The 25,097-nt window shown below is 41.4% G+C and overlaps 1 protein-coding gene across 3 annotated transcripts in view; it reads right to left on the reverse strand.

The window, feature by feature from the left end:
- arid4b (AT-rich interaction domain 4B) overlaps positions 1 to 25,097 on the reverse strand; it is a 189,830-nt gene that overhangs the window by 39,390 nt on the left and 125,343 nt on the right. For all 3 annotated transcript variants that reach the window (XM_048531756.2, XM_048531758.2, XM_048531759.2), the window contains 3 exons: positions 12,984 to 13,168; positions 9,597 to 9,839; positions 6,037 to 6,121 (listed from right to left, as the gene is read on the reverse strand). In XM_048531756.2, the coding sequence (XP_048387713.2) occupies positions 6,037 to 6,121; positions 9,597 to 9,839; positions 12,984 to 13,168 (513 nt within the window). The remainder of the gene's footprint in view (positions 1 to 6,036; positions 6,122 to 9,596; positions 9,840 to 12,983; positions 13,169 to 25,097) is intronic.

A 25,097-nucleotide genomic window follows, 5' to 3' on the forward strand; every position in this document is an offset into this window, starting at 1 on the left:
GAAGAGGCAGGCAATAGGTAGTGCAAGGTCTTTTTTGCGAGCAGAATGTGGATGTTCTGCGAAGCGGTTGCCAAGTCTACACCTCATTTCCCCAATGTAGGGGAGACCACATTGTGAGCAGCGAATGCAGTAGACCACATCTTTGGACCTGCAGGGGAAGTGTTGCTTGACCTGGATTGTATTTTTGGGCCCTTGGATAGTGGGGAGGGAGGAAATAAAAAGGTAGGTGTTGCACGTTTGCTGGTTACAGGGGAAGGTGCCGTAGGGCTGTGGGGAGGTGTTGGGGTTGAAGGAACTGTGGACCAGGGTGTCCCGGAGGGAACGGTCCCTGCAGAAGGCAGACATGGAGGGGAGAGGAATATGTGTCTGGTGGTGGCATCTTGCTGGAGGTGGCAGAAATGGCATCTGATGATCTTCTGTATGTGGATGCTGGTGGGATGGTAGGTGAGGATAGGAGAACCCTATCGCTGTTGCGGGAGGGAAGCGAAGGGGGGAGGGCAGAAGTGCGGGAGATGGGTCAGACCCGATTGAGGGACCTGTTGACAACGGATCTGGGGATTCCTTGGTTGAGGAAGAATGTGGACATTTCAGAGGCTCCCTTGTCGAAGTTAGCCTCATCTAAACATATGCGTCGGAGACGGAGGAACTGAGAAAATGGGATAGAATCTTTACAGGAAGTGAAGTGTGAGGATGTACAGTTCAGGTAGCTGTGGGAGTTAGTGGGTTTGTAATGGAGACAAATTTGGTTTGTTTTCACTTGAACATCAGAGGCTGAGGCAAGGCTTGACAGAAGTTTTCAAAAATTATGAGAAGTGTAGACAGAGTATTTCTCCCAGGGTAGAAAGGTCAATTACTAAGGGACACAGACTTAAGGTAAAAGGTGGAAAGTTTAAAGGAGATGTGAGGAGAGGCAAATGTTTTTAATCAGAGGGTGACAAATGTCTGAAATGTACTGCTAGGGATAGTAGAAGCAGGTACAAAAACAATGTTTAACAGGCATCTGAACAGATACACGAAAAGGCAAGGAATAAAGGGATACGGGCCTCAGAGACAGAAGGATCTAGTTAGAAAGATGTCATGTGTAGGTAAGACTTGGGCGGGGGGCGGTGCAAAATGCCTGTTCCTGTCCTGTACTGTTCTTTGATGCAGGGCAGGCCATTTAGAACAAAGATAAGGAGAAATTTCTTCACCTAGAGAGTGGTGAGCCTGTGGAATTCACTGCCCCAGAAAGTGGTGAGGTGAAAACACTGAAGGACCAAAAAGCTCAAAGGCGAGAGGGAGAAAGCAGAAACAGGTACTGAGCTGGTATCATCATAGTGAATGGTAAAGCACACTCAAGGGGCTTAATGGTCGAGCATTTCTCTTATTTTCTGTGTTTCTATGTTAGCCTTTTGGGTGAGATGTTACATCAAGCCCCAAGTGCTTCTTTTGGTCAATGTAATAGATTTGTTCTGTCCAATATCCCGGGTTAACATTGATCACTATCACTTAAACCAGGTTATCTGTTCATACTGCTAGTTGCGGAATCTTGCTATGTGCAAAAAGGCGGTTGCATTACAACTGTGATTGCATTTGAAAAAGATTTTAATGGCTGTAAAGCACTTTGAGGTGTCCTATTATTTTGAACGGCCCTATATAAAGCCACGTTATTTCTATTTATCTAGGTCAGCCACACTGGAAATTGCTCATACTGCATATTAACTGAGCTGTAGATGGGGCTCCGTATGGTCCTTTTGTCCCCATGACTAAATGTCTCCCAAGCAAGATTTTGGCATCAAAATTGGTCACTTCAACAAATTTGCCATCTCCTATCATAATGATAGAATTTACACTGCAATTTGAAGAGAAGATGGTATCAGACGTAATGGTATTATGGTTGAACAAAGGCAACTACAGAGGCATGAGGGAGGAGCTGATCAGAATTGACTGGAAGAAGAGCCTAGCAGGAAAGAGTGGAACAGCAATGGCAGGGGTTCCTTGGAGGAATTTGGGAGACACATCAAAAATTCATCCCTAGGTAAAAGAAACATACTAAAGGGAAGATGAGGCAATCATAGTTCACAAAGGTAGTCAGGGACGGCATAAAAGCAAAAGAGAAAGCACATTATGCAGCGAAGGGCCACAGGAAGCCACTGGATTGGGAAGCATACGAAGACCAACAGGACAATGAGAACAAAAATAAGAAGGGAGAAGTTTAAGTATGAGGGTAAGCTAGCCAGAAATATAAAAGAACATTGCAAGAGTTTCTTTAGATATCTAAAGTACAAAAGAGAAGCAAAAGTGGACATGTGGACATTAGGCCATTGGAAAATGACGCTGGGAAAGTAGTAACGGAGAACAAAGAAATGGCGGAGTAACTGAATAAGTATTTTGCATCAGTTTTCATGGTGGAAGACATGAGCATTATCTCAAAAATTCGAGAGACTCAGTGCGGGGCAGGGGGGATGCGCAGAGATGAGTATGGTGGCCATTACCAATGATGATGTGCTAGAAAACTGAAACATGTGAAAGTGGATAAATCATCTGGACCAAATCTCTGGGATAAAGTCCATCTGAAGGAGATAGCTGAAGCAATGGCGGAGGCATTAGTGGTGACCTTTTGGGTATCACTGGAGTCAGGGAGGGTCCCAAAGGACTGGAAAATCATTAATGTAACACTCCTGTTTGAGAAGGAAATAAGACAAGAGACAGGAAATTACAGGCCGATTGGCCTGACTTTGGTTGTTGGTAAGATTGTGAAGGATGAGATTTTTGAATACTTGGAAATGCAAGGTAAGATAGGGCAAAGTCAGCCTGGCTTCATCAAGGGGAGGTCATGCCTGACAAATCTGTTAGAATTCTTCAAGGATCTAACGAGCAGGTTAGACCAAGGAGAGCCAATGGATGTTATCTGCCTGGACTTCCAGAGAGCCTTTGACAAAGTGCCACACAGGAGGCTGGTGAGTAAGGGCTCTTGGTATTAGAAGCAAGGTATGAGCACGGATAGCCGATTGGCTGTCTGGCAGAAGGTATAAAGTCTTCTCAGGAAGGCAGCCGATGTTTAGTAGTGTTCCACAAGGATTAGCATTAGGACCACAACTTTTCACTTCATATGTTAATGATCTAGATGAACAAACTGAGGGCATTCTGGCTAAGTTTGCAGACAATACAAAGATAGGTAGAGGGACAGGTAGTATTGAGGAGGCAGGGAGGCTGCAGAAGGATTGGACAGATTAGGAGAGTGGGCAAAGAAGTGGGAGATGGAATACAACATGGGAAAGAGTGAGGTCATGCACTTTGGTAGGAAGAATAGAGGCACAGACTATTTCCTAAAGAGGAAGAAAATTCAGAAATCTGAAGTGCAAAGGGACTTAGGAATCCTCGTCCAGGATTCTCTTCGGTAAACTTGCAGGTTGAGTTGGTAGTTAGGAAGGCAAATAGAACATTGGCAGTTATTCCGAGAGGACTAGAGTATAAAAGCAGGGAAGTACTTCTGAGGTTCTATAAAACAGAGGATAGGAGCAGGAGGCGGCCATTCGGGCCTTTGAACCTGCTGCACCATTCATCACGATTACGACAGATTGTTTCAACTCAGTAGCTTAATCCTACTTTCTCCCTATAACCTTTGATCTCACTCGCCCTAAGTGCTGTATCTAGTCACCTCTTGAATATATTAAATGTTTTGGAATCAACTACTTCCTGTGGTAATTAATTCCACAGGTTCGCCATTCTTTGGATGAAGAAATGTCTCCTCATCTCCATCCTAAATGGTCTAACCCAAATCTTCAGACTGTGACTCCTGGTTCTGGATACACCACCATCAGGAATGTCCTTCCTGCATCTACTCTGTCTCGTCTTGTTAGAATTCTATAAGTCTCTATGAGATCCCCTCCCACTTCATTTGTATGAACTCAAACAATCTTAACCTAGTCAATCATTCCTCATATGTCAGTCCCTCCATCCTCAGAATCAGCCTGGTAAACCTTTTCTGCATGCCCTCAACAGCAAGGACATCCATCTTCAGAAAAAGAAACCAATAGGCGTGCTCTCACCAAGGCCCTGTGTAACAGCAACAAGTTATCCCTGCTCCTGTATTCAAAACTTCTTGCAATGAAGGCCAACATACCATTTGCCTTTTTTTACTGCATGCTGCACCTGCAGGTTTACCTTCAGCAACAGGTACACAAGGATGCCCAGATCCTGCTGCACACTCCCCTCTCCCAATTTACAGCCATTCAGGTAGTAATGTACTCTCTTGTTTTTGCTTCCAAAGTGAATAACCTCACATTCATCCAAAATATACTGCATTAGCCATTGATTTGTCCACTGGGAGGCAATGGCCTAGCGGTATTAACGCTGGAATGTTAATCCAGAAACCTGGGTAATGTTCTGGGGACCTGGGTTCGAATCCTGCCACGGCAGCTGGTAGAATATGAATTCAATAAAAGTAGCTGGAATTATGAGTTTAATGATGACCATGAGTCTATTGTCGATTGTTGGAAAAACCCATCTGGGTCATTAATGAGGGAAGGAAACTGCCAGCCTTACCCGGTCTGGCTTACATATGATTCCAGATCCGCAACAATGTGGTTGACTCATAATTGTCCCCTGGACAATTAGGGATGGGCAATAAATGCTAGCCTAGCCAGCAATGTCCTCATCTCATGAATGAATAAAATAAAGCTCTGGACTATACTCATTGGAGGTTAGAAAGATGAGGGGGGAATCTAATTGAAACTTAGAAAATACAGAAAGGCCTGGATAGAGAGACATTGCGAAGATGTTTCCATTGGCAGGAAAGACTCCAACCCGAGGGCACAGCCTTCAAGTGAAGGGAAGGCCTTTTAGAACGGAGATAAGGAGAAACTTCTTCAGAGATTGGTTATGGAATTCACTGCAACAGAAGGCTGTGGAGGCCAGGTCATTGAGTACATTTAGGAACGAGACATATAGGTTCTCCATTGTCAAGGGGACCAAAGGTTACAGGGAGAAATTGGGAGAATAGGGTCGAGGATCTTATCAGCCATGATTGAATGGCGGAGCAGACACGATGGGCCAAATGGCCTAATTTCTGCTCCTATGTCTTATGGAGTTCAGGTGAAAATCAAGGAGAATAAATTTATATATCTACCAATTTTAGTTTGGGCTTTACACAATATGAAAACTGTTGAACTAGTACAGAGGACATTAGTAATGAGTCGAGTTTACCATTGCCATGTTGGACCAAACGCACGCACTTAAATCATGAAAAATTAGTACTTTTTGCTCAGAGCAGAGGAAGTTAAAAGATTTGAAAATATGCTTAAAATTATGAAGAGATCAGACTGTTTCTATATGTTGAGGGTAACAGGGGCTCAGGAATAGAACATAGTTGTAAGGACAAAGAGCAGAAATTTCTCTTTTGTACACACAGGTTGCAGGCTGTGGATTGCAGTATCATATTTAATGATTGAAGCAGAGACCACATCATGTTGAATGGAAGACGAATAAAAGAATATGGGTCAAAAAGGCATGTGGGATTGTAACAACTGCTCACGTAGAGAATAGATTTAAACACAGTCAAGTTAGACTAAATAGTACATTTTCAAATTGTAATTTCTATATTATTTTAAAATCCAGGGCACCAGCCTTGCTACAATTCCACAGAATTGAGATTCTGATGTAGAAATTCTTTATAAAACACAAGGGCCTTTGCTATTGTTGTTTGTCCCTTTATGTCAATGACAGATGGAAGAAGTAGGCCATTCAATAAGATCATGGTTGATTTTATATCTCATCTCCATTTTCACCATATCCCTCAACTCCCTTCGTACTCAAAAAAATCTATTGCTCTGTACAAAGTACTTTGTCATTGCAAGATACTTGCACTGCTTAATTAGTATTTCATTTTATCAGTTACAGGTAAAGTCACTATATTCCCACCAGACCATAAGATTGCTCGCTCATCAAAGATAGAAAATTGGTGATGATTTAATCCAAGGTTTGGGAAGGACAGTCCTTCATGGTAACCTTAACCATTACAGAATGTATTTAGAATGGTCATGTTATTGTGCTTACCTTTATTTTCTTTCGGTGTTTAATTTTTGGGACATTTTTGTCTGCAGGTCGCACTATTTTGTCTGCCTTAATCCATTCATCGTACCTGTCAGACAAAATCAAAATTCAGTCATGTTAGAAAGACAGCGCAGATTACAAGCGAACATGAGCAGGACATTCAGAACTTCCAAACAGTTGTGCCTGAACATTCATACTGTAATCACAACTTCACTGTGTGCTCCTTGTAGGAAATGAAAGTTACTTATATTTACCTCAAAGAGCCACCATTGCTTTACGAAATTAGCTAATTATATTTTGGAAGGTAGAAGACTTCTACCTAATTAAAAACTACTAGATGCTGCACTACAAATGTGCAACAGGTTAGAGCAAACATTGGAAAGCTGTTAATAAAACAAAGCTCATTGACAACTGTGTGGTCATACCAAACAGTGATACTTTGACACAGAAAACCAAGCACAATGTTTTCAAATTCCAGTGGCCTCTCAAAGCCAAAAATTGCAAGTAAAACTTTGGGAAGTATTATTACAACTGCTAAGAATGGACCACTTGTTTTATAAAGCAGTTTAAGTGGTATGAAAAACACAGCTATATCATTAATGAAATGGTTCAGGTAGTAAGTGGAACCTGCTGGAAATGGCTTTTATTTCCCGTTTATAACATTTGTATAATTTTAGCAGACTTGAAAAACAATGCTTCAATAACTATCTGGGGACAACAAAACAGAGTGTATCAGAATCGGTACAAGTAGTCAATTCAGCTGATAATCAAGTAGCTGCAACAAAGCATTCTCCATTATCTCTTCATACAAACACAGTGTATTCCATTGACCATTACAAGAATTCAGTAAATTTGTGGAGGTTTAGGGAAATCTGCTGCATTTTGAAATAACTTTGAAGATTTTAAAATTTAACCAAGACAACTGGATTTCTATCCTACAGCCCTCTCCAATTATTGTTCACAAGATGATTTAGCTTCATACTTGCCTTTGCTGCAACAAAACAGCTTGAAGCCTGTTCTTAGGTTAATTTCTAATAGTGCATCAGCATGAGATGTTACTGTTTTGACCTTTCCCTCACTGCAGTCTCCAAATATCACATTTCAAATTGGTGGCTCAGCAAATTTTGCACTTAAATTTGTTCGGGGAAAATAACATGATGTTTTACTCAAACTGTTCCCACATTACGTCTTCACAGCCAAACCTTAGCATAGCTCTGGCATCTCCAAATATTGCAGAAGGCTGTCCTTCCATCATGCATCCTCTGCACACTTGAGCTGATTACAAATCTGCTGCCCATATTCCAATTAGCAGAGGCCTGCGCTCACCAACCTACTCGATTCTTAGTCTGCTGTACCTTGATATCCTCATTTTCAAAGTTTTTCACAGTTTCACCCCTCCTCCACCCTGTAATCTCTTTCAGTCCTACAATGCATTGAGATCTTCATCGTCCTCTCATTTTGGCCTCTTACATATCCCTGACTTTCACAGTTTCATTATTGGCAACTGTGCATTCAGCTGCTTGGGCAGTAGAATCTCCTCTTTCTCCACCTCTATGGTTCCTTCTTCTAAACCCACATTTTGGCCAAGATTTTGGTCATTATTTTTAACACCTTCTCTGATCTGGTATCAAATTTTGCTATGTGCACCTGCAAATGTCCGTGGCGTGTTTAATTATGCTTCTGCCATTCGACAAAAACATGCTTTTGCTCAAGATACGTGAGAATGTCATGTACACAACATGGTTTAAATCCACTGATCTATTTTTAGTTTGCAAGTTTGCAAATAGAGTCAAGAGTAATAAAATTGAATGGACTTTATCATTTTAAGTAGTTTGTTTCATTTCACGAAGGAAGGACAGTCATTTATATATTTGAAAAATATTTTACAAGCCTTATCTGTAGAGTACTGTGTTGACAACTTGGTGCCCAATTGTGACTAAAGCTGTAACTGCTGCTTCTGGAAATTCAGAGTCATAAAGGTGTACAAGTATGGAAGCAGACCCTTTGGTCCAACTCGCCCATGCCAACCTGATATCCGAAATTAATCCAGTCCCATCTGCTAGCAGTTGGCCCATAACCCCAAACGCTTCCTATTCTTATATCAATGTTGTAATTGTATCAGCCTCTACCATTTCCTCTGGCAATTAATTCCAGACATGCACCATCCTCTGCGTGAAAAAGTTCCCTCCTTGGTCCCTTTTAAATATTTCCACATGAAGAAATACTGGTACTTGTAAAACACTAAAATGATCCATGTTACAATGATTGGGGAAAATTATACATGGAAAGTTGCAGTACGCTGTATTAACATATTTAGACTTTCAAGGTTGAAAAAAAGAATGCTCTAACAGGAAGCCTATCATTGATTACCTCAAATTCCCCAAAATAGATCCAAATGATAGCTACATGGGCACTAAGAATCCAAGCTAAATGTATCAAGTATTCAGTATGCCCATTAAAGCATGCCCAGGGTTAGACTCTCCTGTCTTCCATTCCCATTTATGCTTCAGTTTACTGGTATATAGAATCACAGAGTATGACCTCTGCATTGCTCCAATTCTGCCCTTTTGCACAGTCCAAACTTCATTGCCCTCCCACTCATGGCCATATTTTCAGCTATCCAGATCCTAAGGGACCCAAGGGGACCTAGACAGCCGAAACAACCCGCTAAATGTCACCACCTTTAAGAATCTTTTTTAAACCTCTCAGAAGGGCCTTGGGTTCATTGCCTGAGCATCTCCTTCTGTACCTCAGGGCTATGTTAAATTTTCTGCATTAAGTATAAGTTGTTGCTGTTCAATGATCTGTACCTCTCATTGGATGTCAAATAAACCAATGTTTCTTTTGTCCTATCCATCCTCTTGCCCCTCCCTCAAGGAATGGAAACACGCTGTTAAAACCAAATGCTGAAATAATATATCAAATTGACAGCTGTGGATTGCGAATTGGACAATCAGAATTAAAGCGCTACAGCCATGTCATATGGTCAATTTTCAGCATAGGAAGTATAATACTTAATGAGGCTACCAGCATTGGAGCTTCTTTTTTTTTTAAAACTGTAAAAAATGAAAAGTATCAATTACATAAAGATGTACAAAAGATTTACACCAACTAGGAGTGGTCGAGAAAGTGGGGGTGGGGGGGCGCAAGAATAGGGGGTCGGGGGCGAGTCAGAAAGGGATAGGGCAGGCAAGGTGGGGGTGAGCAAGAGGGGGACCAAGAAAAAGAGGAAGAGTGAAAAGAAGGAATGAAAAAAAAAGAACAAAAGAATGAGCGAGCAAGCGAGAGCGAGAGGGTCGGGGCGAGGGGAGGGCGCGGGGGGGGCGCACGCGAGGGGGGGCGCGCGCGAGACGGGGCGCGCGCGAGACGGGGCGCGCGCGAGACGGGGCGGAGGGGGCGAGAGACGGAGGAGGGGAGGGAAAAGGGGGGAATCATCTCAGAAAATCATCTAAAAAGGTTAACATGAGTTACTAGAGGTGACAGAAGCACAAGAGTCCATAAAATGCAATGACTTCATTTGCATGACATTCCTCTTGAACAGTTGTTTCTAACTTTTAACTCACCTAACGTTCCAGCCACAGTAGTGCACAAGGTATAGGACTATTCCACCTTCCACATCATAATCTTTAATGCTGGCTTCATACAGCTTTTGGTTCCTTCCTCGACCATATCTGACTTGAACTTTCATTCCTGCTGGATAGCACTCAAACTCTTCCTCCTCCTCTTCCCTCTCCTCTTCATCATCATCTTCCTCTTCATTTTCCTCATCCTCTTCATCTTCCTCATCCTCTTTACTGCTTTCGTCTCTAACCCCAGATAAATGAAAAATATTGGTATGTTTTAAGAACAATATTTAACAATTTCCTTTTGTTACACTTCATATTTGTAATAATATTGATCACAGTTATTTTGCGCTGCATCATATTGTCATACTTGATCTCTGCCAAAACTCAGGATACCCTGAACACTTGCCCTTTTAAGTACAATGCAAACATCAGAACTTGAGCTCAAAATCAACCCAAAGAGCATTAAAATAAGCTAATGACTAGCTGCATATAATTTTAATACTTAAAATGTTGCAATATTTTAAAAATGCAGTTTAGAAAGTGATTTCACGTAATGCTTTTAATTTCTATCTAGCTTAGTGTGCGCTGGTACAAATCAGCTGAGCTCCAAAATCATATCTCTCCAGGATGTAATCAAATGGGAGAGTCAGAAAATCCCCTGCTTCTGAGAATGTGAGAATACAATTATTACATTTCATGAACTATTTGTGGCAAGATTTGGATCTTTCACAAATATTTAGGTATTGGAATCACTGGCAAGTCCACAAAAGATTGGTGAAAACTTGAAATTTATTTTGTTTGAGTTGCTGAGATGATTGGATCCAAGACGCAAAGTAGACACAGTGGAAGGTGTGAGATCCCGAACACTATCTCACACCCCAGCAAGCCTGTGAGAATGTCTATTACACCCTGTAATACCAGGTAACTTAAAGTGAAATGCACTTTTAGTTTTAATTTATTGGTTTTTCTATTGAACTGTTTAGTTGTCTTGAAGGTTCAGTAATGACTTGTCATAGCGTTGATGGCACACTGCCAATCACAGCTTAAAGTCAGAGTACTCAGATCAGACAGAATCAACAATTTGATGAATATGCAGATAAATGTGGCATTAAACATTACACACTGAATTTTGACAGTTATGATGATAATCCAGAAATCACAGGCAACATGAAAGATTTTCAGCTATATTTTAGGCCCATCCAACAATTTATGAGCTGTCCTTTGGGCTTCCATCCATTAAAAAAAAGAAGCCCATCCATAGGAGTTCCCAGTCAGAGAGAAGGCGACCCTTACCTATTAACAGCACCACCAGAAGTGGTGACCATCCATCAGAGTGTTGCAGAGCTGGATGCCATTCTGACAGCAAGGTGAGGGATTTGGGGGTCAACAGAGCAATCAGGCATGCTCTGGTGATGAGAGAGGTGGAGATTAGTGAGGGAAAAGGATGGAGTGTTGCCACTAGGGCATTCACTGTTGCCTATGGGCCATGGTACCGAATAAGGCGAACCATCCCAAGCCCACAGGGAAGCCACCATGGCTCTCCAAGCAGTCCACCTACTGCTGCCCAAATGCCAGTAGTACAAAATGAAGCCCCTTTTTTGGCTACTTGAGTGACTCACCTGAATTCTGGGTGGGAGAGCAACCTCCCCATAGCTGGTAAAATGTCATGAGGACAGGCACTGCATTCTCCTCAATACCTTCAAGGTCATCCCTATTGGGCTGGCAAACTCCAAAACTTACAGATGCAAGATGCAAGGAGAATTTCACAAGTAACCCAGCATCCTTTACAACATAATACTCAGAATTTGAGTGCAGGTGCTATTCTACTGATCTAACTCCCAGTAAAAAGCCTGAATGATACTAAAATTGGAACAATATAGAGTAGATTAGTATGGGTGACGTGAAAATTCATGCAGTGACCATATTTAGGGCCCTCTCGCGAAGTAGTGGAGCCTCCCTAGACAGGGTTCAAGTTGCACCTGTATCAACGTTCTGTAATAACATCTGAACAGGTTCATTACAAAATAGGTTATATTAAAAAAAGGAAAAGAAGTTTTCTGCCTTTTGGCAGCGCCTGTCCTTTACTCTATTCTGTACTTCTCCCTCTTTTTCTTCCTTTCTTGTCCCTGCCCTGTAACATGCTCAAAGATGTCTTCTCTACATGCCTGAAGTACAACATAAATACAAACAGGTCTACACTGCAACATGCATTCTAAAGGGAGTTTAAAATGAGCTTCTAATTAAAGTAATCATCTATATAACTAGAACTAAGTCTTGCTTGCACTTTAATTGGCGGAAGGAGAGCAAGTAACAATACTGCCTAAAGCTAAATTAAATGTGACCAAATCGGCCCCCACATTTGGTTTAATTCACAACTCATTCAATAAAGTTGGGACAAACATCGTGGCAAGTTTTATGTCAAATGACTCTCAAACCTCTCAAGACCAAAAAACACCAAATGATCATAACATCTTGTACCCAGCCTCACTGTGTTATTAGCTATTCCTGTGCTGAGATTCCAGTCTCGGATTTAAGTAGTTACCGGTCTACTTACTATCCTGATTTTGCTGTCTCCAATGTTTTTTTCTAAACTCAAACTTAATTATTCCTATATGGTGTTAGTATACTGAGTTGACTACTTCATTATGCTTATTCATTCCTTTCTTCCTTCAAACTCTAAGAACCCAATCACAACCTATCGATTTTTATCACTGCCACAATGCAGACTGTTCGAATAAAATATCAAAAAGGCACTGGAACTACCTTCTTCATTAGTCAGTGATCAGCTAGTCTGATTGAGCAGTGAGAAAAACTGTGTTGCTCACTCTCTCTCTAACCATGTCCCATCTCCTCATTGATGTCTTTGGTGGAGAGATCTATCTATATAATTAGAAATGGACACAAACACACATACATATCTACACATATCTACCTCTCTGCATCATGTGTCTCTACCCCACTTGTATCTTTCTCTACCTGCCTCTATCATTGGATTCATTTCTAATGGTAAACACACATACAATTCTTACTGAAGTCTGCCTACTTGTTTCCTGCCTTCTAACTGGCAAGAGTATTAGTGCCTGATAGAAGCCTGGTTCATCATGTCCATTACAAAGGCCGTCCAAAAGGCTGTAACTGGCAAGTAAAGCTTATGTTGATGGTGAGTACAACTTTGCATCCTATTCCATTTGTTGCAAGCTGCGGAGGAACATTTTCAACATTACATTCCTGTCCCAGGCCAATCAAATTGGACTCCTTTAACAAATTCAGCTGATGTGCCTTCCCATGATTTAAAAACATCAGATTTACACCAATTGTTTATGCAGCTTTACTAGGACAAGCAATTGAGCGTGATGTTGTAATGTTAAATTATCAAATACTCACCCATGTTTTCCTTTATCTTCCAATTTTTCTGTCTTTAACTCTTCAGTTTTACATCTGGAAATGTCTTTCACATTATTGATTTGATTTCCTTTGCTTTCTTCACACTCTTCAGTTTTCACTTTGTTGCTGTCCTTTCTGGAGTCTGGTGTCTGCGCTGGGATTTCCGGCAGATACTTCTTTCGCGTCTGGGAGGATAAAACAGCTCAGTTAAAAGCAGCAAATGTGCAGGCCCATTTTCTTTTCAACTAGCTGGTAGGTAACCTGTTCCCAAATATCTCTCCCCAGTTGCAGAACATGGGATGTGTTTCCTCTTTCGGGGAGCCCATAATAACATTAGCAGTTCTTCAGGGAAAAAAAAACACTCTAAACTACTCCATCTTTTTGGTGAACAATCATTCACTCTCAACAGATAATCAGATTTCCATAAATTACCACTCAGAAGTCACATTACAGGTATTTCTGGCTCTCCATGAGTTCATAAATAGTCAGTTGGTTTAATTTTTCAGGAAGGAGGAATGTCTCAAACTATGATCAAACTTAGTACTTTATAGGTAAAATGTTTTCCCAGAGCTGCCAATACGGAGCAAAGGCATGAGATCTTCAGTTGAAAGTCAGCCATACGCACAGCCACAGAAGAATCCCAGCTAACGAAGCAAAGAACCTTGCAGCACAGAATATATTCACGAATATGTCTAATATACGCTTGAAGTGCAGTCACTATTATGATGTATACAAACACAACAGTCATGAAGGAGAGATAATGACTCTGTACTACACCATTCAAATAAACCACAATTTGCAAACAGCGAGCCAGGGTTGGAGGGTTTGAGCTATAGGGAGATGCTGAATAGACTGGGACTATTTTCCCTGGAGCATCACAGACTAAGGGTGACCTTATAGAGGTTTATAAAATCATGAGGGACATCAACAGGGTAAATAGAAAAGGTCTTTTCACCAGGGTGTGGGAGTCCAAAACGAGAGGGCATAAGTTTAGGCTAAGAGGAGAAAGATTTAAAAGGGACCTAAAAGGTAACATTGCACAGAGGGTGGTGTGAGTATGGAATGAGCTGCCAGAGAATGTGGAAAGGCTGGTACAATTGCAACTTTTAAAAGGCATCTGGGATGGGTATATGAATAGGATGGTTTGACAGGGATATGGGCCAAATGCTGGCAAATAGGACTAGATGTATGTAGGATAGCTGGTTGGCATGGATGAGTTGGGCTGAAGTGTTGGTTTCCGTGCTGTACATCTCTACGACTCTAAGATCTCACAAACAATAATGAAATACACAACAGTTCAGTCTGGTCGCGTGGCTAACTGGTCTTATTGACAGGGGGACAAATGTTGGGCAGGTCACAACTAAGAATTCCACTGCTCATCCATACTTATTTCTATGAAATCTTTTACATCCTCTTAAGGGGTTTATCAACTTATCTGTGAAATAGTGCAGTATTCCCCAAGTACTGGCTGCTTGAATTACATGCCTGAATTCACAGATGAGTCTTGAAGCCATGACCTTTTAACCCCGAGACAAGAATACTACCATTTACCAACTGCTGATAATAATGAGGTGTATACATACACCCTGTTTCTGGGGGTTCTCACATGAATAAGCTGCCCTATTACCAGCATTTTGTTTGGTCACCAGTGGATAAAGTGGATCAAGACAGTGGTAGAAAAGCAACAAGTATGATCCTCTGCTTATTATCATTTCAGTTTGACAATGGAAGGAATGAAAGATCTTGCCAACTGATCTCAATATTTACTCAGTAAGAACAGGAAGGTCCTAAGCAACTCCTTGTGCTACACAATGTAATAAAACATCCCAAGGTGCTTCACAGGGGCATTATCAGCCCAACTTTCTCTCAGGCTAATTTGAAGAGGTATTGAGAAGAAAACCTAGAGCTCGACCAAAGAGATACATTTTAAGCAGTGAAGAAGCTCAGAGAAGGAATTCAAGACCTTATTCCCTAGTTGACTAAAGGCAATCTCCAATGGTACAGATGGAGAACAGAGCTTTGCAACAGGTCAGAACTAGAGAAACTCAGATATTGGTGTTGGGGGAGGGGGGCTTATAGGTAGAGTACACTTCATGCCAGTTTGAAGGCTGTACGTGTGGAGGTTCCTCCATCAGTTTCATAACAACTGAAAGAAAAATGCAGGTATGGTGCCATTTTAATTACTTTTGAAAGATACAACCACTGATGCAGGTTCTTTCCCATATTCTTGCCATGACAAGCTATCGGTCTGAAGATGCTAATGTTGTCCCACAGCCATTACCGTTCTACTAAGTACCTGTCATTAGAGAATGAATAAAAGAAAAGCATCCATTCTTACAGTGTTTTTCATGACCACATCCTATTGTAAAATGCTTTGTCATCAATAAGGTACTCTAAGTATGGTCACTGCTGTCACCTGTAAAGCAGGGAAACCAAATTTCAGACAAATAGCTCCCACAAACAGCAATGTCAGAAGGTTATTTATTAACCGGTTGTCGATTTTGTTTTTGTGTAAGGTACAGGAAATCACCATCACATTCAGGAACCTTTGCCCAGGAAAGAAATATTTGCATTTTACAGTGTGCCTTCTGCAATCTCAGGATGCCTCAAATCAGCTTACTGTCAATAAAATGCCTTCTGTAATGAAATAAACCAGCACTAATTTGAGCAGAGCAGAATCCCACAAAGAGTAACAAGAGCATGAGCAAATCATTTGTTTTTCCTATGAATCACAGAACATTGGTTTGCAGGTACACAGTTTAAAAGCAGGGTGGTTATGTTGCAACCGAATAGGGTGGTGGTGAAGCCACACCTGGAGTGCTGCAAACAGTTTTGGTCTCCTTACTTGAGAAATGTATTGGTACTGGAGGGAGTGCAGGGGTGGTTCGCTGGGTAGATTCCAGAGTTGAGGGGGTTGGCTTATGAGAGGCTGAATAGACTGGGATTATATTTACTGGAATTTAGAAGAACGGGGGTGGCGGGGAATCTTATAGAAACATATAAAATTATGAAGGGAATAGATAAGATAGAAGCAGGGAAACGAGAACACGAGGACACAGCCTCAAAATTAGAGGGACCAGATTTAGTACTGAATTGAGGAGGAACTTCTTCACCCAAAGGGTTGTGAATCTGTGGAATTCCCTGCCCAGTGAGGGTATAGTTGAGGCTTCCTCATTGAATGCTTTTAAAGCTAAGATAGGTAGTTTTTTTTGAATAGTAAAGAAATTAAGGGTTATGGTGAGAGGGTGGTAAGTGGAGCTGAGGCCATGAGAAGATCAGCTATGATCTTATTGAACTCTGGAGTGGGTTCGAAGGGCCATATGGCCAAGTCCTGCTCTTGTTTCTTATGTCCTTATGTTTATCCAATGTATTGCTGGCTGAGGAATAAATATTAATGTGGATACCTGGTTAACTCCTCTCCTTTTTCATCAAAATAGCCTAATGGGATACTTTACAAACATCTGAGGAGGCTTCCGTTTCATCTTAAAGATGACAGTGCAGTTGTGCCTCAGAATATAATCCAGGCTAACATTCTGAAGTCTGAGTGGAGATCGGAACCCAAGCCCTCTGATGTCAAAGTGAGAATGCTACAGACACAGCTATTGTTGACACCACCTGATATAATTCCTGTATTCAAGCACTGTGTTTTGAGCCAGAGAGACATGCATGCTTGTTGTACTCAATGTTAGGGCTTACTAAAGCCCTCAATAATTGGGAGGCTGGCTGGCAGTAGGACTGATTGCAGGAAGCTATACACTGCAATACATACATGGCATAGATATTGCTTTCAGTTCCTTCAATTTGTACTTGAGCCATACTTGTGTTTGTCTTAATAACTGTTACTAACTGTTCTGTGGTCAAAGCAAAGTTAAGGTGACAGGGGATGGGGGATAAAATCCTATACAATCTCTTGTCAAGAAGGTGCTACAATTTAGAAAAGGGCTGAAAATGGCAATAGTTGCTCCCTTACAGAGTGTTCCAGGAACTAAGTGCTGTCAGGAATTTGGTGTGAGTCGTAATTAATTTTAATGTTACCATTAGTGGTCAGTCGAATGTTTTTACCTTTGCCTCCCAACCCTGAAGGCTACCATTTCTGAAGAAGAGTCGAGACCTGGAACATCAGCTTTCCTGCTCCTCTGATGCTACTTGGCCTGCTGTGTTCATCCAGCTCTACACCTTGTTATCTCAAATTCTCCAGCATCTGCAGTTTCTACTATCTCGAGAAGGCTGTAACTTACTTGAGACAAACATGACAGGGCAGGTGCTGCACCATAGATTAAATGTGGAAATGTTTGTAGAATGTGCTACATTTGTGTTAAGCAGCTGAAGCTCAAGCAACTTCAGCTCAGATTTGCTGAGCTGGTGTCTCAGCTGCAGATACTGCACAGACAAGGGAGGAGAATTAATCAGAGATTTGATATGTGGATACAATCACATCTCTTAGATTTGGCAGAACTTTGGAGATCGTTTGCCTTTATTCATTTATGAGACGACAGCGTTGCTGGCCAGGCCTGCATTTATTGCCCACCCCGAATTACCCAGAGGGCTATTAAGAGTCACCTACATTGCTGTGCGTCAGGAGTCACACGCAGGCCAGACCAAGTAAGGATGGCAGTTTCTTTCCCTAAAGGGCGTTAGTGAACCAGATGGGTTTTTCCGACAATCGAAAATGGATTCATGCTCATCTTTAGATTCTTAATTCCAGATATTTTACTGAATTCAAATTCGACCATCTGCCATTTGGGATGCTACCGGGGATTTGAACCCTGGTCCCCAGAACATTATCCGAGCGTCTGGATTCATAGCCCAGTGATAATACCACTAGGCCATCGCCTCCCCAGAGATGGACAATGGTCAGGTACTGCAGGTGAGATGATGAATCATGTTGGCATGGGGAACCAGCATATAGTGATGGATGACTCCACAACCTCAAATTTGAATAACTGGTACAGACACATGTTATCATATGGAAGGGAACAAAAATTTCAAGGTGGATGAGCAAAGTGGCCATAACACCATGGTGCAGGGTATTATTCATGTGGGCAAAGACAAGAGGGTAGATAATGCTTTCCATACCTGTGGCCAAAAGTTCTGAACAGTTATGCTGCCTGTCTGGTAAAGGGGATTTCCTTGTGACAGGATGTGAACTAAGGAGAGATATGGGAAGATCCATTTGTCATAGTCCATAGAGGTAGGAAACAATGACAGATATAAAAGTGGGAATGGTGGTCTACTGAGACAGTTTAAGGAGTTTGGGTCTACATTAAAATGCAGAACCTCAAAAGCAATAACCTCTGGACTGTTAATTGAGCTCCACCAGAGGTCAAGGAAATTAGAAAATGAAATGCACATGCTTAAAAAAAGTGCCAGGGAAGCAGTCTTTATTATTGGGGTATTTGTACCAATATTCTAAAACAACAGAGCTTTCCACTGTAAGGAGTTCCATTGGTATTAGTTTCCTGTGCAGTGCACTTTGGACAAATGTCTGTATTCTCTTTTGGAAGGTCACTTAAAGATCAAATGAAAATAAGATCATTCTGGTAATGTGTCCTCAACCTTATGAGAAGTGCTCATTTAATTCAATGTGGAAATATTTTGAATCAACTTGTTCCGACACACTTTTGGAGCAGGTGGGACTTGAACCACTACACTATCTCCCAGCCTAGAGGTACATACACTACCACTGCATTACAACAGACAATGAGCAACAAGTAAATACACGGCTAATTAGTTATTGGATGACAACTGGTCTCAGGACAGACCAGAGCAGATCCTAGTGGTGGAGAAAGATGCTGAATACAGCAAAGACCTTATAATACATGTGAATAGGACAAATCTGAAGTTTGGGATAATAAGGGCAGTGGACTGGATAATGTATTGCCACTGTTTTCATTTTGTCAGACCATTTAAAAGGGTAGGAAAAAGGAGTTTCCAGGGAATTGTGTCATCAAGGTTTTTGTGAAACTAGTTCAGGTGATTTTGTAAGGGTTTACTGTTTCTTCATTAACCACATCTAGCAACTTCGTACTGAATACTTCTGATAATGTGAGTGACGTGAGGGCTAATCAACTCAACAAGAAAGTGAGATTGCCAATGTAGCAGAAGCCAAGTTGGAAAGTTTATGATGTCAGGTGTGTGGGGCAAGATGCAGGGACTGATGGATCTGGAAGACCCATCTATGGGGGATGCGTATTCAGGTGAAAGAAAGTTTATAAATCAAAAATGAAGGGGTGGGGATAACAGTCGTCAACAAAATTTATAACTTAACTGGTTAAACCACTTAATTTAACAACAAATAATTATTGGACAATATTTTTAGAAGCTGGAATCTATTTACAATCATAGAAATAATACAGCACAGGTGGGTGCCATTCAGATCATCTCGACCACGCTGACCTAAGGACACCTAGATGTTCTTTCTAATCCTATCTTTCTGCACGTAGCCCATAGTCCTGCAGATTACAGCAGTTAAGATGCAGATCTAGCTATTTCTTTAAAGTGTCTGCATCCACCAACTCAGGCAGAGAATTTCAGACACAGTAGTTATATAAAACACAATAAAAGAAAACAAAGCAGGTGTAGCACAAGAGAGCTGGTGAACATGAGAATGATTGACAGCAGAAACATTTGTGGTTCAAGGAATCTAAGCTCAGAGTTAATGAAGACAATCTAAGCACCGTCCCTTTATATTCAGTGGCATTACCATCACTGAATCCCTCCCTATCTACGGCCTTGGGCTTACCATTGACGGAAAAATCAACTGGACTATCCATATAAACACAGCGGCTATAAGAGCAGGTCAGAGGTTAGAAATACTGCAACAAGTAACTCACATCTGGAATCTCCAAAGCCCATCTACTGTCTAGAAGAAACAAGTCATGATGGTGCTTGAATACTCCCTACTAACCTGGATGGGTTCAGCTCCAACAATACTCAAGCAGCTGGACACCATCCGAGTCAAAACAGCCTATTTGATTGGCACCACATCCACAAGCATCCACTGCCTCCACCACTACTGCTCAGTAGCAGCAATCTGAACTATTTACAATATGCACTGTAGAAATTTAGTTTCTTAGACAGCACCTTTGAAATTCTCAACCATTTTCATTTGGCAGGACAAGGGCAGTGGATACACAGGAATGCCACCACCTGCAAGTAACCCTCTAAGCCACCCACCATCCTGACTTAGAAATATATCACCATTCCTTCACTGTCATTGGGCCAAAATCTTGGAAATTCCCTCTTAACAGCATTATGGATTTACCTACAGCATGTGGGCTGCAGCTATTCAAGAAGGCAGCTCACCACCACTTTCTCAAGGGCAAGTGGGGATAGGCAATAAATGTGTGAGTGAATTCCAAAAATAAAATCAGGGAGGAGGATAAACTACCTTGGCACTCTGTTCCCTAAGTTAGATAAACAGCTGAGGCTAAGTATGTCAGATTTGGTCCGTGGACTGGAACAGGTTGGGGTGATTTTGAAATGAAGCAGCTTTGTAGAAAGTGAAGGCAGCAATGGAGGAGCCTTAGCCTTAGTATGATGTCTTGCAGTTGCTGTGGATGGAAACAGGCACTGCAGGAACAACAAAGAAAACGACCACAGCATTGTAGAGCTGAGAATCACTGAAATGACGGGGACTGTGTTGGATTGGGTTAGTGGTTTTTGGAGAAAGAGCAATGTAAGAGATATGGGATGGTTAAGGAGATACATACTGTTTCCTGCAATTGAAAAGTGAAGTTCAAAGGCTGTGTACTTTACCTGGTGTCACAGTTAAAGACACATACTCAGGATTAGAGAGGAACAATATGTGGAAAAGGATCCAGTTGTCACGGTCTACACGGGTACCAACTGCAGAGGTAAGGCTAAGAAAGTTGGAATAATGATATTACTATCTGAGCCAAAGAGTAACAGGCAAGGACTTGGGTTACAAATGTGACAGTCCCAGCAAACAGGTCACATTTATAAAAATGGTATGAGGAGAGAAATAAAGGTTCTTCATCCAAGCTTACACAGTATTTGCAATGAGATGGCTGAATTCAAAGCACAAATAGAAATAAAGCATTTAATATGATAGTTATTACATTGGCAGTTGGAAAGAAACTAAGTTTGGGAAGTAAATATTCAAGGCTATTTGACTTGTTGGAAGGATAGGCAGAAAGAACAAGAAAAAGCTCTGTTAATAAAGGACGATTAATACCGCAAAATGGCTCACGATTGTTCAGTTTAGGTGAAGATGAGAAACAACAAATGGAAGAAGTCACTGGTGGCAGTACTTTACAAGCTCCCTCACAGTGGCTACAATGTAGGATGGAGTGTAAATCAAAGAATAATACTTGCTTGTAAAAGGTATCGTAATAATCATGGATGACGTGAATTTTCATACAAGGTTGAGGAGTTAAACTGGCAAATTTAGCCCAGAGTGTGAATTCAGAGTGCATTCAGGACAACTGCTTAGAACATTATATTTCAGAATCAAACATGGAGTGGGCTATTTTAGATCTGGTCATCTATAATGACCGTACTGAAGGAGCGAAATTAAAGAACGAAAGCAAACTCAGAAACGAAAACAGGCAGTAAAACCTTCTGCAAGTACTGGGGTCTCAACTATTTATGATCTATGGTAATGTCTTACTTGAACTGATCAAGTATATCGTAGCCAAATTTGCTGATGGCAAAAACAGGCAAGAAAAAAAAATTGAGAGGAAGAACCAAAAATTCCAGATATTTTTGTGTCTTTGTGTTGACATGCAGGCAGAAGCCCCAAAAGCAAAAATGACAAGCTGGACCAATTTCTGAGATTCCTGTTCATGTCCCCATTTCTGGTAAATTTTGTTGACCAAAGGGAACCCAGAATGTTTGCCTTTTTTTAAATTTCATGGGCATTGCAAAGGCCTACCAAAATGGTTAGATGGCTTGACTTTTGTGCACAATGGATACTGGACAATTGGGATAAAAAATGTATTGGTATTGTGGTGCAAGCTTGGAATGCGCATGGGAGATAATAAGAAGGCATGAGAGGTAGGTAGGGCAGGCGAGAGCAAGAGGGCCTAACAACCATGATTGGAACTAGGCCTAATAAAAAAAGGCGGGTTTTCTAAGTATATAGGGTATGAAGGGTCTAGGCCCGAAACGTCAGCTTTTGTGCTCCTGAGATGCTGCTTGGCCTGCTGTGTTCATCCAGCCTCACATTTTATTATCTTGGAATTCTCCAGCATCTGCAGTTCCCATTATCTCTGGGTTTTCTAAGTATGTTGGCTTTGCCATCTGCCCAAATCCATTGCCACCTTGCACCTCTATCTGGAAGCAACAGGCTCATTTCCAGTCCATGAACCCCATGAAAAGAGAGTGAGAGTCTCTTACAGCATGGAGATCACATTGAAGAGTTGAGTTCGATACCCATGTCAACTCAGACAATCAGGCTCAGAGAGTCTGCAAAGGGATATAGATGGTTTAAGTGAGCAGCCAAAACTTTGACAGATGCAGTAGAATGTGGGAGAATGTAAGGTTGTCCAGTTTGGCAGGTGAAACAGAAAAGCAAAATATTAATTAACTGACGTGACACTGCAGAATACTGTGGTACAGAGGGAACTGGGTGTTGAGCACATATATCACAAAACGTTAACAGGCAAGTACTAAAATAATTAGGAAGGCAAATTGAATGTTGGCCTTTATTTACAGGATATTGGTAAGACTGTCCATTTCATACAATGCAGAGTTCTGCTGTCCATATTTAAATATGCATAGACTTCGAACAACACAGAGAATATTCATTCAGTGGATTCCTGGGATGAAAGGATCGTCTTTTAAGGAAAGGTTGAGCTGGTTGGGCATGTATACATTTGAATTTGAAGAATAACAATAATTGCATTGAAACAAAAAGATTCTGAAAGGACTTTCCAGGATATGCAACAGAATTTTGTTTCCTGTTGCTGGGAATTTAGAAAAGAGGTGTACAATCTCAGGACAAAGCACCAATCTCTTAAAGTAGAGATGAGGCGAAATTTCAAAGGCCTCTGAATTTTTTTATGCACAGGGATGTCTATGCTCTATAATTTAAGACTTTGGTACAGTATGCCCTCCCAATACCGGAAATGCAGTGTCACATTAAAGATGGCTTCCAAGAGTCATCAAACACACAGGGGCATTCACGTATGCCTCTATGACTTCAGTCTCCAGCACAGGACCACTGGTATACCTCTGCTATATGATGTCACCATAGCATGCAAGCATAAAATAGGAAAATCCAAAAGGCCATAAGAACAAAAGAACTAGGAGCAGAAGTAGGCCATCCAGCCCCTCAAGCCTGCCCTGCCATTTAATAAGATCATGGCTGATCTTTTTGAGACTCAGCTCCACCTACCCGCCCACACACCATATCCCTTAATTCCTTTACTGTTCAGAAATTTATCTAGCCTTGCATTAAAAACATTCCGCGAAGTAGCTTCAACTGCTTCACTGGGCAGGGAAATCCACAGATTCACAACCCTTTGGGTGAAGAAGTTCCTCCTGACCTCAGTCCTACATCTGCTTCCCTTTATTTTGAGGTTATGCCCCCTAGTCCTAGTTTCACCTGCTAGTGGAAACAACCTTCCTGCCTCCTATTATCTATTCCCTTCATAATCTTATATGTTTCTATAAGATCTCCCCTCATTCTTCTAAATTCCAATGAGTGTAATCCCAGCCAACTCAGTCTCTTCTCATAATCCAACCCTCTCAGTTCTGGAATCAACTGAATGAATCTCCCTTGTACCCCCTCCAGTGCTGGTATATCCCTTCTTAAGTAAGGAGACCAAAACTGCACACAGTGCTCCAGGCGCAGCCTCACCAGGACCCTATACAGTTACAACATAGCCTCCCTGTTTTTAAACTCCATCTCCACTAATGCACCTGAGCACGCATTAGTGATATCATTGCACCTGTCACCTAATCACAGAAACTTAATTCTTAAAATCACCAGTGTGTCTTAATTTTCAGTAGCTGCTGCAAAGTTGCTTGGCAGTGAAACACTTTATTTCTATGCATTGGCACTCAGAGCTCCACCTAATGAATACCAAACTCAAACACAGCCATATACTTTGGTGTCACAGGGAATTGGCGGTTATTGATGGTGAAAGTGAAGTTGGACAAGAATGTGGAGACTAGGCTGATAATCAGCTGCGATTGCACTGTAAAGCAGGTTCTGGGAGCTGTGTGGTCTTTTCCTGCCCTTACGCTTAAATTGTTAATCACAGGTTCATTGAATGATACAAAACAGGAGGCAGCCATATGGTGCAGTGCTCTAGTTAACTTTACTTCCCATTTCTTCCTCCACACTTGTGCAACTTCTTCTGCTAAAAGTATTTATACAGGCCACTTTTCAAATTTACTTTGAACTTGTTTTCATTCAGTAAGCTTTGAGGTACTGATGGATAAAGATAAGTGTAATTGTCAGGTGAAGGTGCTAAATTGGGGGGGGGGGGAAGGCTAATTACGACAAAATTAGGCAGGAACTGAAGAATGTAGATTGGAGGCCGATGTTTGAAGTCAAATCAACATCTGGTATGTGGGAGGCTTTCAGATATAAGTTGCGGGGAACTCAGGACCAGCATGTTCCTGTAAGGATGAAGGACAGGTATGGCAAGTTTAGGGAATCTTGGATATCAAGAGATATTGTGAGCCTAATCAAAAAGAAAAGGGAAGCATTTTTCAAGGGTATGAGGCTGGGATGCATAATGCAAGGGTGGAAAACAAGGAAAGTCAAAAAGTAAGGAGTCAGGAGGGCTAAAAGAGGTCATGAAAAGTCATTGGCCAACAGGATTAATGAAAATCCCAAGGATTTTTATACATCTATAAAGAGCAAGAGGGTAGACAGGCAGAGGATTGGCCCACTCAAGGACCGGGGGACGGAATTTATGTGTGGTGCCAGAAGAAATGGGCAAGGTATTAAGTGAGTATTTTGCATCAGTATTCACCATAGAGAAGGACTTGATGGATGAGTCTGGGAGTGGGTGTGTAGATAGTTTGGGTCATGTTGAGATAAAAAAGAGATGAGGTATTAGGGGTTTTGAAAAGCATTAAGGTCGACAAGTTCACAAGCCCTGATGGGATATACCCCAGAATACTGGGAGGCCTTCA

Source organism: Stegostoma tigrinum, chromosome 4 (genome assembly GCF_030684315.1).
Source record: "Stegostoma tigrinum isolate sSteTig4 chromosome 4, sSteTig4.hap1, whole genome shotgun sequence".
Taxonomy (NCBI): Eukaryota; Metazoa; Chordata; class Chondrichthyes; order Orectolobiformes; family Stegostomatidae; genus Stegostoma; species Stegostoma tigrinum.